Source organism: Colobus angolensis, unplaced genomic scaffold, assembly GCF_000951035.1.
Source record: "Colobus angolensis palliatus isolate OR3802 unplaced genomic scaffold, Cang.pa_1.0 Scaffold65, whole genome shotgun sequence".
NCBI classification, from domain to species: Eukaryota; Metazoa; Chordata; class Mammalia; order Primates; family Cercopithecidae; genus Colobus; species Colobus angolensis.
The window spans coordinates 3,834,733-3,848,505 of NW_012120154.1; the positions used below are offsets into that span (position 1 = coordinate 3,834,733).

General features: G+C 54.5%; 1 protein-coding gene across 1 annotated transcript in view; it reads right to left on the reverse strand.

The window, feature by feature from the left end:
• TRIOBP (TRIO and F-actin binding protein) overlaps positions 1–13,773 on the reverse strand; it is a 98,707-nt gene that overhangs the window by 32,230 nt on the left and 52,704 nt on the right. The window contains exons 8-11 of the mRNA XM_011925681.1: positions 12,930–13,044; positions 10,938–11,936; positions 7,182–7,259; positions 4,861–4,998 (exon numbers count right to left, since the gene is read on the reverse strand). Of these exons, the coding sequence (XP_011781071.1) occupies positions 4,861–4,998; positions 7,182–7,259; positions 10,938–11,936; positions 12,930–13,044 (1,330 nt within the window). The remainder of the gene's footprint in view (positions 1–4,860; positions 4,999–7,181; positions 7,260–10,937; positions 11,937–12,929; positions 13,045–13,773) is intronic.

The following is a 13,773-nucleotide window of genomic DNA, read 5'->3' on the forward strand; positions in this document are numbered from 1 at the left end:
CCAAGAGTCGATTTTCGTCCTCACCACAGACTTAGGAGGGAGGTCTCATTTTGCTAATGAGAAAACGGAGGCTCAGAGGGGTGAGCCGATTTGCCCGAGGTCGCACAGGAAGAGGCGGAATTCCTAGCGAGTAAGTTGGACACAAAGTGAGTTCTTGGATGGCAGGGTCTTTCCCAATACCCACTCCTCACAAGTGGGCCTTTTTTGGTTTTGGGTTTTTCAGGTGTGGGCGTGCACCCGTTGCTCAGGTTCCCAGAACCCTGGGCCGTTTGTTAGATGCTCTTTTCCTACAGGTGGGGAGGGACCGTGGTGGAATTGGTTGCTCAATGCACTAGGAAGCTCGTGTGGCACGGGGATTACAACCTAGTGTTATCTTAAGCAGGTACCTCTCGGTGCTCAATTTCACTCTCTGTAAAATGGGGTAATGCTGTTACCTCATGAGGTTGCTGGAAGGATTAAGTGTTAATTCAAGTAAGGCACCTAGGACAACCTCTTTATCCCTCATTAGCTATCCTTAGGGAAGCTTGGAATAATTGCCATTTCAGTTATTCTGCCATCTCGATTTGGGGTTCAAAAATTATTGCTCTTGCCGGGCGGGGTGGTTCATGCCTGTAATCCCAACACTTTGGGAGGCTGAGGTGGGTGGATCACTTGAGATCAGGAGTTCAAGAGCAGCCTGGCCAGCGTGGTGAAACCCTGTCTCTACTAAAAATACAAAAATTAGCCAGACGTGGTGTCAGGTGCCTGTAATGCAGCTATGTGAGAGGATGAGGCAGGAGAATCGCTTGAATCCAGGAGGCGGAGGTTGCAGTGGGCAGAGATTGTGCCACTGCATTCCACCTTGGGAGACAGAGTGAGACTCCGTCTCAAAAAAAAAAAGTTATTGCTTTTATAATTACTATTCCCATTTTGCAGATAAAGAAATGGAGGCCCAGGGAACTGAAGTTCTTTCCCAGCATTTGCTGCCAGGAGTCTCTCCACCATGAGGAATGAGGCCAAGGGTAAGTCCATCTAACTCTAGAAACTGGCCTTCTAGCACCCCGGGCTGAGTTTTCCTACCCTACCCTTGCACCTCACTCAGGCAGTCAGTCCTTGGGAGAATGAATGAACACGCAGGAGACCTCACCTACCACCAGGGTCCTGGCCTAGTGCCCTGGGCACCTAACAGCACCAGCCTCCTCCAGGCTTTTCTGGCCGCTGTGACTCCCCCCAGTACTCTCAACACAGTGACCAGACCACTTCCCTGCTCAAAGTTCTTCCACACATCACCAGTGCTGACAGATCAGTGCTACATTCTTGTTCTAGGCAGACAGGAACCATCACAACCTGGCTCCCGCCTGTCATCCTGGCCTTCCAGATTCACATTTGACAGGCTGGAGAGACACATACTTTGGTCAATTTTGCAAAATACAATAAATAACCAAAGAGATACACAACACTGGAGGCCAGGCACTGTGGCTTATGCCTGTAGTCTCAGCACTTTGGGAGGCCGAGGAGGGTGGATCACCTGAGGTTAGGAGTTCAACTAGTCTGGCCAACATGGTGAAACCCCGTCTCTAGTAAAAATACAAAAAATTAGCCAGGCGTGGTGGCATGTGGCTGTGATCCCAGCTACTCCGGAGGCTGAGGCAAGAGAATCGCTGGAACCTGGGAGGCGGAGGTTGCAGTGAGGGGAGATCACGCCACTGCACTCCAGTCCACTGCACTCCAGCCTGGGCGACAGAGCGAGACTCCATCTCAGAAAAAAAAAAAAGATACACAATACTAGACTACTAGGAATTTAGGAATTCCCAGAATAAGACAGGTCCTTCTACCCCCTGACTGCAAATGTTCTCTGCTCTGTCTGGAACACTTCTCTTCCTGTCTTCTATACCCCAACACACACACACACACACACACACACACACACACACATTCTCTCTCTCTTTATTTCTCCCCTTCCCCCTCCCTTATTCCCAGAATAATTCAGGTCCTTCTGTCCCCTGACTGCAAATGTTCTCTGCTGTGCCTGGAACACTTCTCTTCCTGTCTTCTATACCCCAACACACACACACTGATTCTCTCTCTCTCTATTTCTCCCCTTCCCCCTCCCTCCTTCCCCCTCCCAATGCTTGTTGCCCTGGAAAATTTCTTCCTTCAAGTCTTAGGCCAAAGGAAGTCAAAGTGTCCCCAGCAGACTTAGGAACTGCTGGCCCATTGCTCCCTACATCTGTACATTTCCCCACTAAAGTGATGACCACACTGTTCTCATCAGTTACATGTCAGTGTCCTCACCTAATTGTGCTCCAGTGGCCAGGGCGGGAATGTTTTTTGTCTACATCTTGGAAGCCAGCGTAGGGCCTAGGCCCACAGTACATCCTCCATAAGCACGGGTCGAATGAATGAATACACCGATGAAGGAACCACAACTCATCCTGGCAGGTCAGAGACGACACAGCCTCAGGGACCCAGGGGTGAGTTATTAAACTGGCAAAGACCAGAGCTACCGAACTTTGAGGTTATCCAGTCTCAAACTGTTACTCTACTGAGAATAATGAGATAAGGCTCAGAGCAGGGCACACAAGTTAGGGGCCAAGCCAGAATTGACGCCAGGCTTTCTGGCTCTTGGCCTTGGGCTAATTTCACTGCTTCAGCCCAAGAGAAGTTTAAATCTGCTCTGTGTAACTGGGAGGCCCCACTGGCAGTTCCATCCCTCGCTCCTCATTTCCCTCACTCCCACATGAGAGAACCACTGTAGCCAAACTCACCAAGCCTCAGTTGCCGCATCTTTCTAATGGGGAAAATCTGTGGGGACTCCCAGAGCCGCAGGAGGGCTCAGAGAGATCAGGATGTGAAGGCAGTGGTTTAGGGGGCATGTTAGAAGCACTGGGCTCTGAGGTCAGCCAGAGCAGGATTTGAATCTCAGTTCTGTTCTGCCCCTTGCTCCCTGTGTGACCTGGAGCAAGTGACCCTCCCTCTCTGAGCTTCACTTCGTCATCTGTAAAATGGACAGTACGAGTCTAACCGCGCCTGGGAGTGCGGATCAAACGCAATTAGGTGCGCCACGCAGTGAACACAGAGCTGGGCATGTAGTAGGCGCACAATAAGTGCTGGTTAGTATCACCAGCATTGTTACCCCAGACTGCTTTCCCCACTTCACTCCTCCTTCGCTCTACCAAGGACTTACCTGCCCCCTCCTGCCAGACGTGCTGTATGTTGGTGACCTTTAATTAGTTTGACAAGGTAATTCCTGCCCATGGCTTAAGGGCACCACACTACTCAGATAACCGTGCTTGCCTGCTCACCCTCAGTGCCGTAACCCCAAAGGGCAGCGAAAGGAAATTCTGGGCTCGGCGGGGTGACTCACGCCTGTAATCCCAGCACTTTGGGAGGCCAGGGTGGGCGGATCACTTGAAGTCAGGAGTTAGGAACTAGCCTGGCCAATGTGGTGAAACCCCGTCTCTACTAAAAATACAAAAATTAGCCAGGTGTGGTGGCACACGCCTGTAATACCACATACTCAGGAGGCTGAGATGGGAGAATCACTTGAACCCGGGAGGCGGAGGTTGCAGTGAGCCAAGATAGTGCCACTGCACTCCAGTCTGGGGGATAGAACCAGACTCCATCTTAATTTTAAAAAAAAGACCTGGCGTGGTGGCTCACATCAATAATCCTAGCACTTTGAGAGGTTGAGGTGGGCGGATTACCTGAGGTCAGGAATTCAAGACCAGCCTGGCCGACATGGTGAAACCCTGTCTGTACTAAAAATACAAAAAAATTAGCCGGATGCAGTGGTGCACACCTATAATTCCAGCTGCTCTGGAGGCTGAGGCAGGGAAATCACTTGAACCCGGGAGGCAGAGGTTGCAGTGAGTTGAGATGGCGTCACTGCACTCCAGCCTGGGTGATCAAGCTAGACTCCCTCTTAATTAAAAAAAAAAAAAAGGAAATTCTGAAATGGATGGGAAAGTTCGTGTTTTAACAGCAGCCCCGCAACCTCTGTGCATCCTGATCTCCCTGAGCCCTCTCTGCAGCCTTAAGTCTCCACAGACTTTTTCCTAATAGACAGATGTGGCAACCGAGGCTCAGTGAATTTGGCTGCACCCCTTCTCTCATCTGAGAATGAGGAAAATCAGCTCCTTTATACCCCAAGCTGTGCGATCTCAGGCAAGTCAGCTCACCTCCCTGGGCCTCAGTCCCTTCATCTGTAAAATGGGCACACTGTCTCTGAAGTGCCCAGCCTAATGCTGGACTCAGTGCCAACAGCGGTGAGTAACAGCATCAGCCTCTCACCAAGAGAAGAGACCCCATGAGCCAGCCTGTGGCTGCTGGAGATGGCCAGGCCCCTTCTGTCCTGCTGTGAAGGGGGTGGGAGGGAGCGGGTCTCAGCTCCCTGCCCTTATGGAAAACCTAGCCAGAGGCTTGAGTGTTTCCAGACCTCTCTGGGCAGGGGATGGGTTATGTAACGCCAGATGTTTGTGAAACTGGCTCAGGCCCAGGTCTGAGACTCACTTTGCAATCCCAGAGCCACTTGTAAGCCCGCTCTCCCTTCCCCCATACCTGGCTCCCCCTTGGCCCAGGGCTGGTGAGAGGAGGTTGCTGACTGGAAGTTTTCAGCTGTGTAGATTATTCCATCACCCCTCACTCCAAAAGCTGAAAGCAGCCCCCAAGCCTGCCCCGGAAGTGGAAAATCCACTGGCTTGGTGAGACTAGGGTGAGTTTAAGAGCTCTGCTCCCACCTCTCCTGTCGTGTGAGGGCCCCAGGTGCCTCCTCCTCAGCCCCCACTCTCTCTCCTTTGCTTAACAACCCCCTCCTCCCTCCCCTCCCCTCCCCATGTCTATCCACCCTCACCCCTCCAGCCCCCACTGGAGCCAGCCTACCCTTCGCCACCTGAGGACCCCCAGAGACAGCAGGAACGGATTGAACAGCGTGGGCCGGTCCCCGGGCATCCGCCATGAGGTCACCAGTCGGCCCTTGAGCGGGCTCCCAGCCTTGCCCTCTGCTGGCCTCTTGTCTGCCTGTCAAACAGGGTCCAGTGTTGGCCCCAGGTCCCTTTGGTGGGATGGAGGCACCCCTGGCTACAGCCTCCCCTGCCCATTTTGTGGTGCCCCCCTCCGCGGAGCCCCAGTGTTCCCATCTCTCTCTCCTCCCAGAACTGCCGAGACAAGAGCCAGTTAACTTGTTCTCACTACGTCGTGTTTGACTGAGCAGGCTCCCAGGGCTCAGCACCCTTGAAGGTGTGCACGTCATTACCCTAAAGTCAAACCACGGGCGCCAGCTGGAGGGGTACAGACCACAGGTGTGTTTCCACCCACCTAGTCTTTTCAGAGTATTTCACATTGGGTTAGAGATTTCACATATAAATACGTATCTCCAGTGTTTCTTGAAATATCGAAAGATGTGGAAACTCTGGGCCCGTCTTCCCCACGGCAACAGCTGTCTGGAACCGAGGAGTCACAGGAGTGCCCTCGGTCCCCCCACTTCTCACTGTTGTTACCTGCCTGGCCTTCAGGGCGTTAGGTTTGTGACCCCAGCTTAAGCAAAAGGAATGAGCTGTGGACTTCTACAGACACGCCCAGCAGAGCCCCTAAATGCTCCCTCTTTGGAGTCATCCTCGCTGGGGAAACCAAGGCCCCAGTGAAGCAGAGGCACTTGTCCAAAGTCACACATAGCAGGTTATTGGGAAGGTAGGAGAGAGCCCAGGTGTCCTCGCTCTGGAATCTGCACACTCTCTGGAAGCGGAACTTGAAGCATCAAAGCACAGGTCCAAGAGGGTTTTGGGGGTGGGGGTGCCCCCGACTCTGCTACCACGTCTCCCATCACAGCCCTGACCACAGGCATGCAACTGTCTCACTTGACTGAACTCCTTGATGGCGCTCCGACTCACCTGTGACCCACACCCGGGTATACAGAAGGTGCTCACTGAGTGCGTGTGAATGATGCATGAATGAGGTGGTTATCAGTTCTGACCAGTCAAGGCTGCCTAGGGGTGGGGGTAGGTTGAGATATTTTCCGCGTTGATGTGCCAGGCCCGTTTCATGGAGACTAGAGGGGCACCCCTGCATTGCTGTTTCCTCCTCATTCACTACTCTGGCTCCAGGAAGTATGAAGAAATAGCCCAGAAAGAGGAAGAGCAAAGTTGTCGGAGCCCCTGGGAGGGCTGGCAGCACCTTTAGCGACCAGCATCCCCTGTCCCCTCCCATTCCACAGATGGGAGTACTGGACCCCTCAAAATTACAGCCCTGCCGTTCAAAGCCACGCAAGAAATCAGGGCAGGGACGGGGGCAGCATGGGTGGGGGGCAGGTGGAGGTACAGAGAGAGTACTGGGTGGTTCCTGGGCTGGGTTCTAGTCCCAGTACAGCTAGCCACTGACTGTGTAACCTGGGACGACTCCCCTGCCTCCATTTCCTCATCTGCACAGTGAGGGTTTGGGCAAAATTCCCCCAGCTTTGACTCACGGCAGGGCCCAATTTGGGGGCGCCAGGCTGCCCGACGGATACTCCCTGCCACACCTGGCTCTTCAGGAGGCACCAGGGGGAAGAGCAGGATCAGAAAACACAGCCCCAAACAGTCTGTCTCCTCCTCCCCCACCTCCTACTGTCCCATGGCCCTCAACTCTGATCTCACCTCTCTGGAGGCTGAGGGTGATGAGAACAGTCTGTTTGGCAGGTCACGGGGAGGGGCAGGCAGAGCTGTGTTCACCAGCTGCAGCCAGGCCTCAGAGCAGCATCTGTGGGTCCCACCCCCGCATATGTCTTTCCCCCCTCCAGGACCCTGGAGACCCTCCAGGCCCAGCTGACTGTGGGCACATTCTCAGCTCTCTGACTCCTGCTCCTGGAAGCCCTGTTCTTTCAGCCTGGCTTGGCCCTCTCAAACCGGAAGGATCTCTTCCCTCAGAGACCACTGGGGCCAAACCGTCATTTGCCCAGGGAGAGACATTGACCTTTTCAGGCCCAGCAAATGAGAAGCACGGCCTAGGGTTCTGACCCCAGGACCACCCACCTACCCAGGTCCCCAAGCCAGAAGGTGGCTCCTGCAGAGCTCCTCTTCTCAAGGCCCCACCATGCACACAGATGACCCCATGGGAAAGCCAACTTTGGTCTGGATGATTCCAGGGCTCTTCTGAGGAATGAAGCCCATCTCCAGCCTGCTTCCCCTTCCCTTCCCCACCGTGTGTACCCATGCCCATGACCCAACTACCGAGTCTGCCTGCTTCTGGTCACTCAGGGGGTCTTGGCCTCTGCTTGGTTCTGACTCCTCAGGCTCCTCTGGTTGGAACTGGAGATTAAAAAAAGAACACAGCTTAGCCTAACTTATTCTCCAGGGTGCATGTATCTGTCCGCCTCATCCATCCATTCTATCATCTGTCCATGCAACACCCATCTAACATCCAGCATCAGTAGATCCATGTATCCATCTAACCATCCAGTGTCTGTCCCACATGACTCACCCTCTCATGTACCCAGCATCCAGTGTCTATCACCCATTCATGTATCCACTCTCCATTGATCCATCATGTATCCATTTACCCAATACCTATATATCCCTCTCTCCATCCATCATCCATCTATCCATATCTCCATCATCTGTCCCCCGTCTGTCATGTGACATTCATCCATCCATATTCCACCCAGCATTCATCCATCCATTACCTAAGCAACATCCATCATATATCCACCACCACCATATATTCATCACCCAGCTATCCATCCGTCATCATCCATCCAGACAGCTGTTGCCATGGGAAGATGGGCCCAGAGTTTCCACATCTTTTGATATTTCAAGAAACACTGGAGATATGTGTTTTTTGTTTTTTGTTTTTGAGACGGAGTCTTGCTCTGTTGCCCAGGCTGGAGTACAGTGGCCAGATCTCAGCTCACTGCAAGCTCTGCCTCCTGGGTTTACACCATTCTCCTGCCTCAGCCTCCTGAGTAGCTGGGACTACAGGCGCCCGCCACCTCGCCTGGCTAGTTTTTTGTATTTCTTTTTTAGTAGAGACGGGGTTTCACCATGTTAGCCAGGATGGTCTCGATCTCCTGACCTCGTGACCCGCCCGTCTCAGCCTCCCAAAGTGCTGGGATTACAGGCTTCAGCCACCACACCCGGCTGGAGATATGTATTTATATGTGAAATCTCTAACCTAATGTGAAATACTCTGAAAAGACTATGTGGATGGAAACACACACATCCAACAGGCGTCTATTTATCATTCATTCAACATGCATCATTGATCCATCACCCATTCCCACAGTCACCCTCCATTCATCCATTGTCCACCCACTAACCCCTCTGTCCTCCATCTTGCATGCATCCACTGAGCTGCCCCCTCCTTTATCTCAGGCCCTGGGCCAGAGTCAGAGTTACAGAGATAAAGCAGGCAGAGATCCTGCTTCTGTGGAGCTTTTGGGGAAATTACAGCCCCATTAGATGGATGTTGCATGGACAGATGGAAGCAAAACTGCCAAGCCCAGAAGGGAACCATCACTAGGAGTGACTGTTCAGGGAAGGCTTCTCAGGACAGGGCGTCTGACCTAAGACTTGAACAATGAGCAGGGGTTTGGTGGCTGAAGAGGGCTGAAGAGCACGGGCAAAGGTAGGGATATGTCTTCACAGGCCCTGCAGCCAGCTCAGCAGCCATGAGTCAAATCCGGAGTGAAGGAAGGGAAACCAGCCTTGAGTGCCATGCCAAGGATTTTCTTTCTTTCTTTTTTTTTTTCTTTTTTTTGAGATGGAGTCTGGCTCTGTCACCCAGGCTGGAGTGCATTGGCGAGAGATCTCGGCTCACTGCAACCTCTGCCTCCCAGGTTCACACCATTCTCCTATCTCAGCTTCCCTAGTAACTGGGATTACAGGCACCCGCCACCACACCTGGCTTATTTTTTGTATTTTTAGTGGAGATGGGGTTTCACCGTGTTAGCCAGGCTGGTGTCAATCTTCTGACCTCATGATCTGCCCACCTTGGCCTCCCAAAGTGCTGGGATTACAGGCGTGAGCCACCGCACCCGGCTGTGCCAAGCCAAGGATTATCATAGAGAGGAGCAGCTGGAGCCCTGGCAGGACCTGGTGGCTCCTCATTTTGTCATCTGTGAAATGCCTTTCAGCACATAGTGCTCCCATCCCTTCCCAGCCACCATCTCCCAGCCTCCTGAGAACCCTGAGCTTCACCATGAAACTGAAGAATCTTTCTAACTGGGTCACCACTTCCTTCTTGACCTGGCCGGCCTACAGCACCCAGCATGCCCTGGGACACAGCACCGTGTCCTTCTCGAGCTGCCTGTGGTCTATGTGCCTTCCCAACAAGCCTGACAGCAACCTGAGGGCAGGACGAGCTCACTTATCCCTACTTCTCTGATGTTCGTGCATTGAGTTGATCAGAGGGTCAACTCGTCAAAGCCACGGAAATACAGGGGAGAGGATTCTCCAGTCCTCCCATGGGCTCAGGAGCTTTGTGACCTGGTGGCTTAAAGTACAAACTTAGGCCGGGTGTGGTGGCTCACACCTGTAATCCCAGCACTTTGGGAGGCCAAGGTGGGCAGATCACCTGAAGTCGGGAGTTCAAGACCAGCCTGACCAACATGGAGAAACCCCATCTCTACTAAAAACACAAAATTAGCCAGGCATGGTGGCACATGCCTGTAATCCCAACTATTCAGGAGGCTGAGGCAGGAGAATAGCTTGAACCCAGGGGGCGGAGGTTGCAGTGAGCCGAGATTGCGCGATTGCACTCCAGCCCGGGCAACAAGAGTGAAACTCCGTCTCAAAAAAAGAAAAAAAAATAGAAATAAAAGCACAAACTTTGGAGTGGATGCTTTGATCTCATTTCTCACAACCTATGCATGTGTGACCCCCAGCAAATGCCTAAGGAGTCTGAGCCTCAGTTTCCTCATCTGTCAAGTGGCAACTGCCTCCTATCCACCTGAGGCACATATGGCAAGGCCTTGGGGCCCAGCACGGGGTGCACCCTGATGCCTGGAAGCCCTGCTCATCCTGGGGGAGGTGGCAGCGGACTTTGCAGCAAGATGAGGAGGCTTTGGAGAAACAAGCAGGAACCCCCATGGCACCCCAGTGCTGCCCGTCAGAGAAGTGATTGGTCCATCTTACAGAGGGAGAGAGGCTGGTGTTCAAAACCATGTACCATCCTCCGAATGAGCTATCGCCAGGGTGCAGGACTCTGGCCTCCAGGACCCTCCCTGCCCACCATCTTCAGATGAAGAATGTTCTGGGCTTCAAGGCAGCACCAAAGTACCACTGAAGCAGGGGAAGGGTGAGCACCTACTGTGTGCCTGCACTGGGCCCACTTCACACGAGCCTCATTTAAGCAGCCTGTTTTGGCAGCTAGCTGAACCCAGTGAGCATTGATGCACCCCCTTCTCTGTGTCTGAGAGGAGCTGTAGGGGCCAGAGAGGGTAAGCGAGGCTGTCCTGGCCTCAGGAACCTGGGTATCACCAGGGGAAGGGGCATGACCACACTGGCTATAGTCCCAGGTGGGGTCAGGTGTGTGCCACCAGACACAACATAAACCAGGTATGGTGGAGCCAGGAGGGGAGCAGGCCCTGGCCAGGGCATCTTGCTTGAGGCCTCAGTGTGGTCTGCACTGAGCGGATCTGGGTTTCGCCCATGCCCCACCAGCAAGTGGCTTCACCCTGCGCGTCAGTTTCCTTATTTGTAAATAAATAGCGTATTTCTCACTTGGTTGCTAAGGAGACTAAATGGTAAAAGTACACGTCAAACATTCAGATCAGGGCTTGGCCCATAAACACTTAAAACGGTGTTGCTCATCATCAGTGTTGGGCCAGTTTGGTGGTCGGGATGGGTTGTGGTCAGCAGGGAGGCTGAGGTCTGAGCCTGGAGGGGGATGCAGGAGCTGAGGCTACTCAAAGGGGAGGCTTTTCCAAGGAGACTTGGCTGTGGGGGGCTGATTTTCTGGCTACCCTTGGGAGGGGGGAACCTCCTTACCTGCAGCTCTGGCAAACTGGGGCCCTCTGCAGTGCTCCCCAGGGGGCCTGTCTGCTCTAGGCCTGCCAGAGTTACGGTCGCTGGTCCTCTTGTCACTTTGGTCTTTGGCCACTGGGTGGAGGCGCAGGCAGGGCTGGGCGGCTGGGCTGGGCTCTGGGGCCGCAGTGCGGGGCTGTGTCCGTTGACTGGGGTGGCCTCGGCCCAGCCTTCTGGCTGGCTGTGTGACTCCTGCTCGGGGACATCCTTTGTGCCTGGGGGACCCATCTCTGGCCCTGAAGCCCTGGCCAGGTCATCCCTGTGTCCAGCTGGGTCTTTGTGGGGCAGCCTGGCCTGCAGGAGCTCCAAGAGGCCCTCCCAGTCCAGCCTGGGGAGACGGGCCCAGGCCCCGTCTCCTGGTGCCCGGAGAAGGCCAAGCAGGTCCCTCCAGTCAAGCTCGGGTCGCCTCTCAGGGCCATGCGGGTATGGACGCGCTCCCTCTGCCCCCCAGCCCACAGTAGTGGGTGTCCCAGGGCGCCTGGATTGTGAGGACTCTGTGGGGCCTCCCCAGTTCTCACGGGGGCTTGTGAGTGGGCTTCTCTTCCCTAGTTCTCTGGGGGGCTCATGGGTGGCCGCCTCCTCCCAGGCCTCTGGCTGTCCCCAGGTCTCCCTGTACTCCCCAGGAGGGCCCCCCCATGCACCCTCCAAGGCTTTGGCTGTCCCCAGGCCTCCCTCCTGGCTGCTCCAGCTCCTCTCCAGGTGTCTATGAGGGCCCTGGGACCCTGGCGGTTCCTCCTGACTCTGCCACACCCCCAGAGGCTGTCTTGGGCCTGCTTGGCCACTCTCCAGAGGTCTCTGTGTCTGCAGCTCCCTCTCAGGGGTCCTGGCTGATGTCCTGGGAGGCGGCGGGGACCCCTGGAGCCGCCGATCTCCCTCAGATCTCTTCTCAGGACTCCGAGAACGAGGGGGCTCTGCTTGGCTCCGCCAGGTCAGTTCTGCCTGTTTGGCAGGGTGCTTGGTCACCTGGGGATGAGGTGAGGAGGTGGGTGAGGCTCTCTCTCTGGGGACCTGGCTGCCGGCTCTGCCTTTTAGGCCCCCAGAGAGGCAAGGCTGTGCTCACACAGCAGCCTGGATCAAAGCAGGCCAGAAAGCACACAGGGTCCCTGCCCTCCTCCCCGCTTGGGGGTCAGCTCCTCCCTTTCACCTGCTTTCCTCAGTTCCAGAAAAAGATCTGCAAAGACCTGCTCCCATTCTTGGCTTCTCACCCCTCTCAAAGATACTGATTCCAGCTTGGGCTATCAGGTGCCAGAACCTCCACCACCAATACCCCATTCCACTGCAGTGGGCCTCGCCCTCTGGGTTTTGTTAAAGATACAAATCACCCTGAAAGAGAGGGCCCTTAGAGCCAGATGCATGCATCAAGGCTTTCCCTGAAATCTGCTCAAGACAGCAGTATTGGCAGCAGTATTGGCCAGGTGCAGTGGCTCACGCCTGTAATCCCAGCACCTTGAGAGGCCGAGGTGGGCAGATCACCTGAGGTCAGGAGTGACCAGCCTGGCCAACATGGTGAAACCCTGTCTCTACTAAAAGTACAAAAATTAGCTGGGTGTGGTGGCACGCCCCTGTAATCCCAGCTACTGGGGAGGCTGAGGTAGGAGAATCTTTTGAACCCGGGAGGCTGAGGTTGCAGTGATCCAATATTGCCCCACTGCACTCCAGCCTGGGAGACAGAGCAAGACTCCATCTCAAAAAAAAAAAAAAAAAAAGCAGTACTTAGTAAAGGAAGGGGAGAGCATGGGACACGGGCCGTCTTCAAAGGTCTAATGTGAGGTCTTGTGCAATTTCCCAAGAGCTTCTGGCCCTTGGGGAGAGGGGAGAGCTGAAGACCCATGATTGGACTCCAACCCTTTCATAGAGGACCTTCCTGTCCAAGCTCCCTGCCTGGCTTCTAGCAGGAGGGAAGAGGCAGTGGCCGCCTCTTGGGGTGTGGGGCCCCAGACAGCTGGCAGTGCTCACCTGCCTGCTGGGGGCAGGGCTGGACTGTCTTCGGAGAAGTTGGCTCTGGCCTTGGCTGGGCCGCTGTGACTGTCCCTCGTCCTGGGCCTGGAAGGCCCCCGCTGCCTCGGACTTCCTATGAGCAAATGCAGCCACTCCTCTGAGGAACTGTCCCACTCCCAGCACCCCAGCCCCTCTGCTCCCACCTCCAACAGAAGGAGATGTGGGAGAGCCAGGGACCCACTGCAAGCTGGTTGAAGGGCCCTAAGTAAGGGTGACTCTCAGGGCCTCAGTTTCCCCTTCTGAAAAATGGGGATGGTTAACACTGCTCTATTCTGCCTCATGAGGCTCTTGAGAAAATGACAAGAAAAATGGGAAATAGAGGTGTTTGGGTGGGGAGGGGGATCTGGCCCTGACCATGGCTGTCTCCTGTCTCATCCAGTACTACCTGTGACTAACCACCATCCCACCAGCAGCCCACCAGCCACCCCCAGACACAGGTTAGACTGGTCTTTGCAGGAATTAAGATTTATTGAGCACCTACTGTGTACCAGGCACCCGGCACACATAATCATAATGGCAAAGCATTTATTGAGCGCTTCTTATGTTCCAGGGGCCAAGCGCTTGTATCATCTTGTTCCATCTCACACAGCCCACGAGGTGGGACGACAGAGCCAGACTGCTGTGTGCCCCCGTGTTCCATTCTTTCTGCCCTTTTCCTGTCCATATTGTAAATTTTGGATTTCTTGAGGCTGGGCGCGGTGGCTCAAGCCTGTAATCCCAGCACTTTGGAGGCCGAGGCAGGCGGATCACAAGGTCAGGAGATCGAGACCATCCTGGCTAACACGGTGAAACCCCGTCTCTA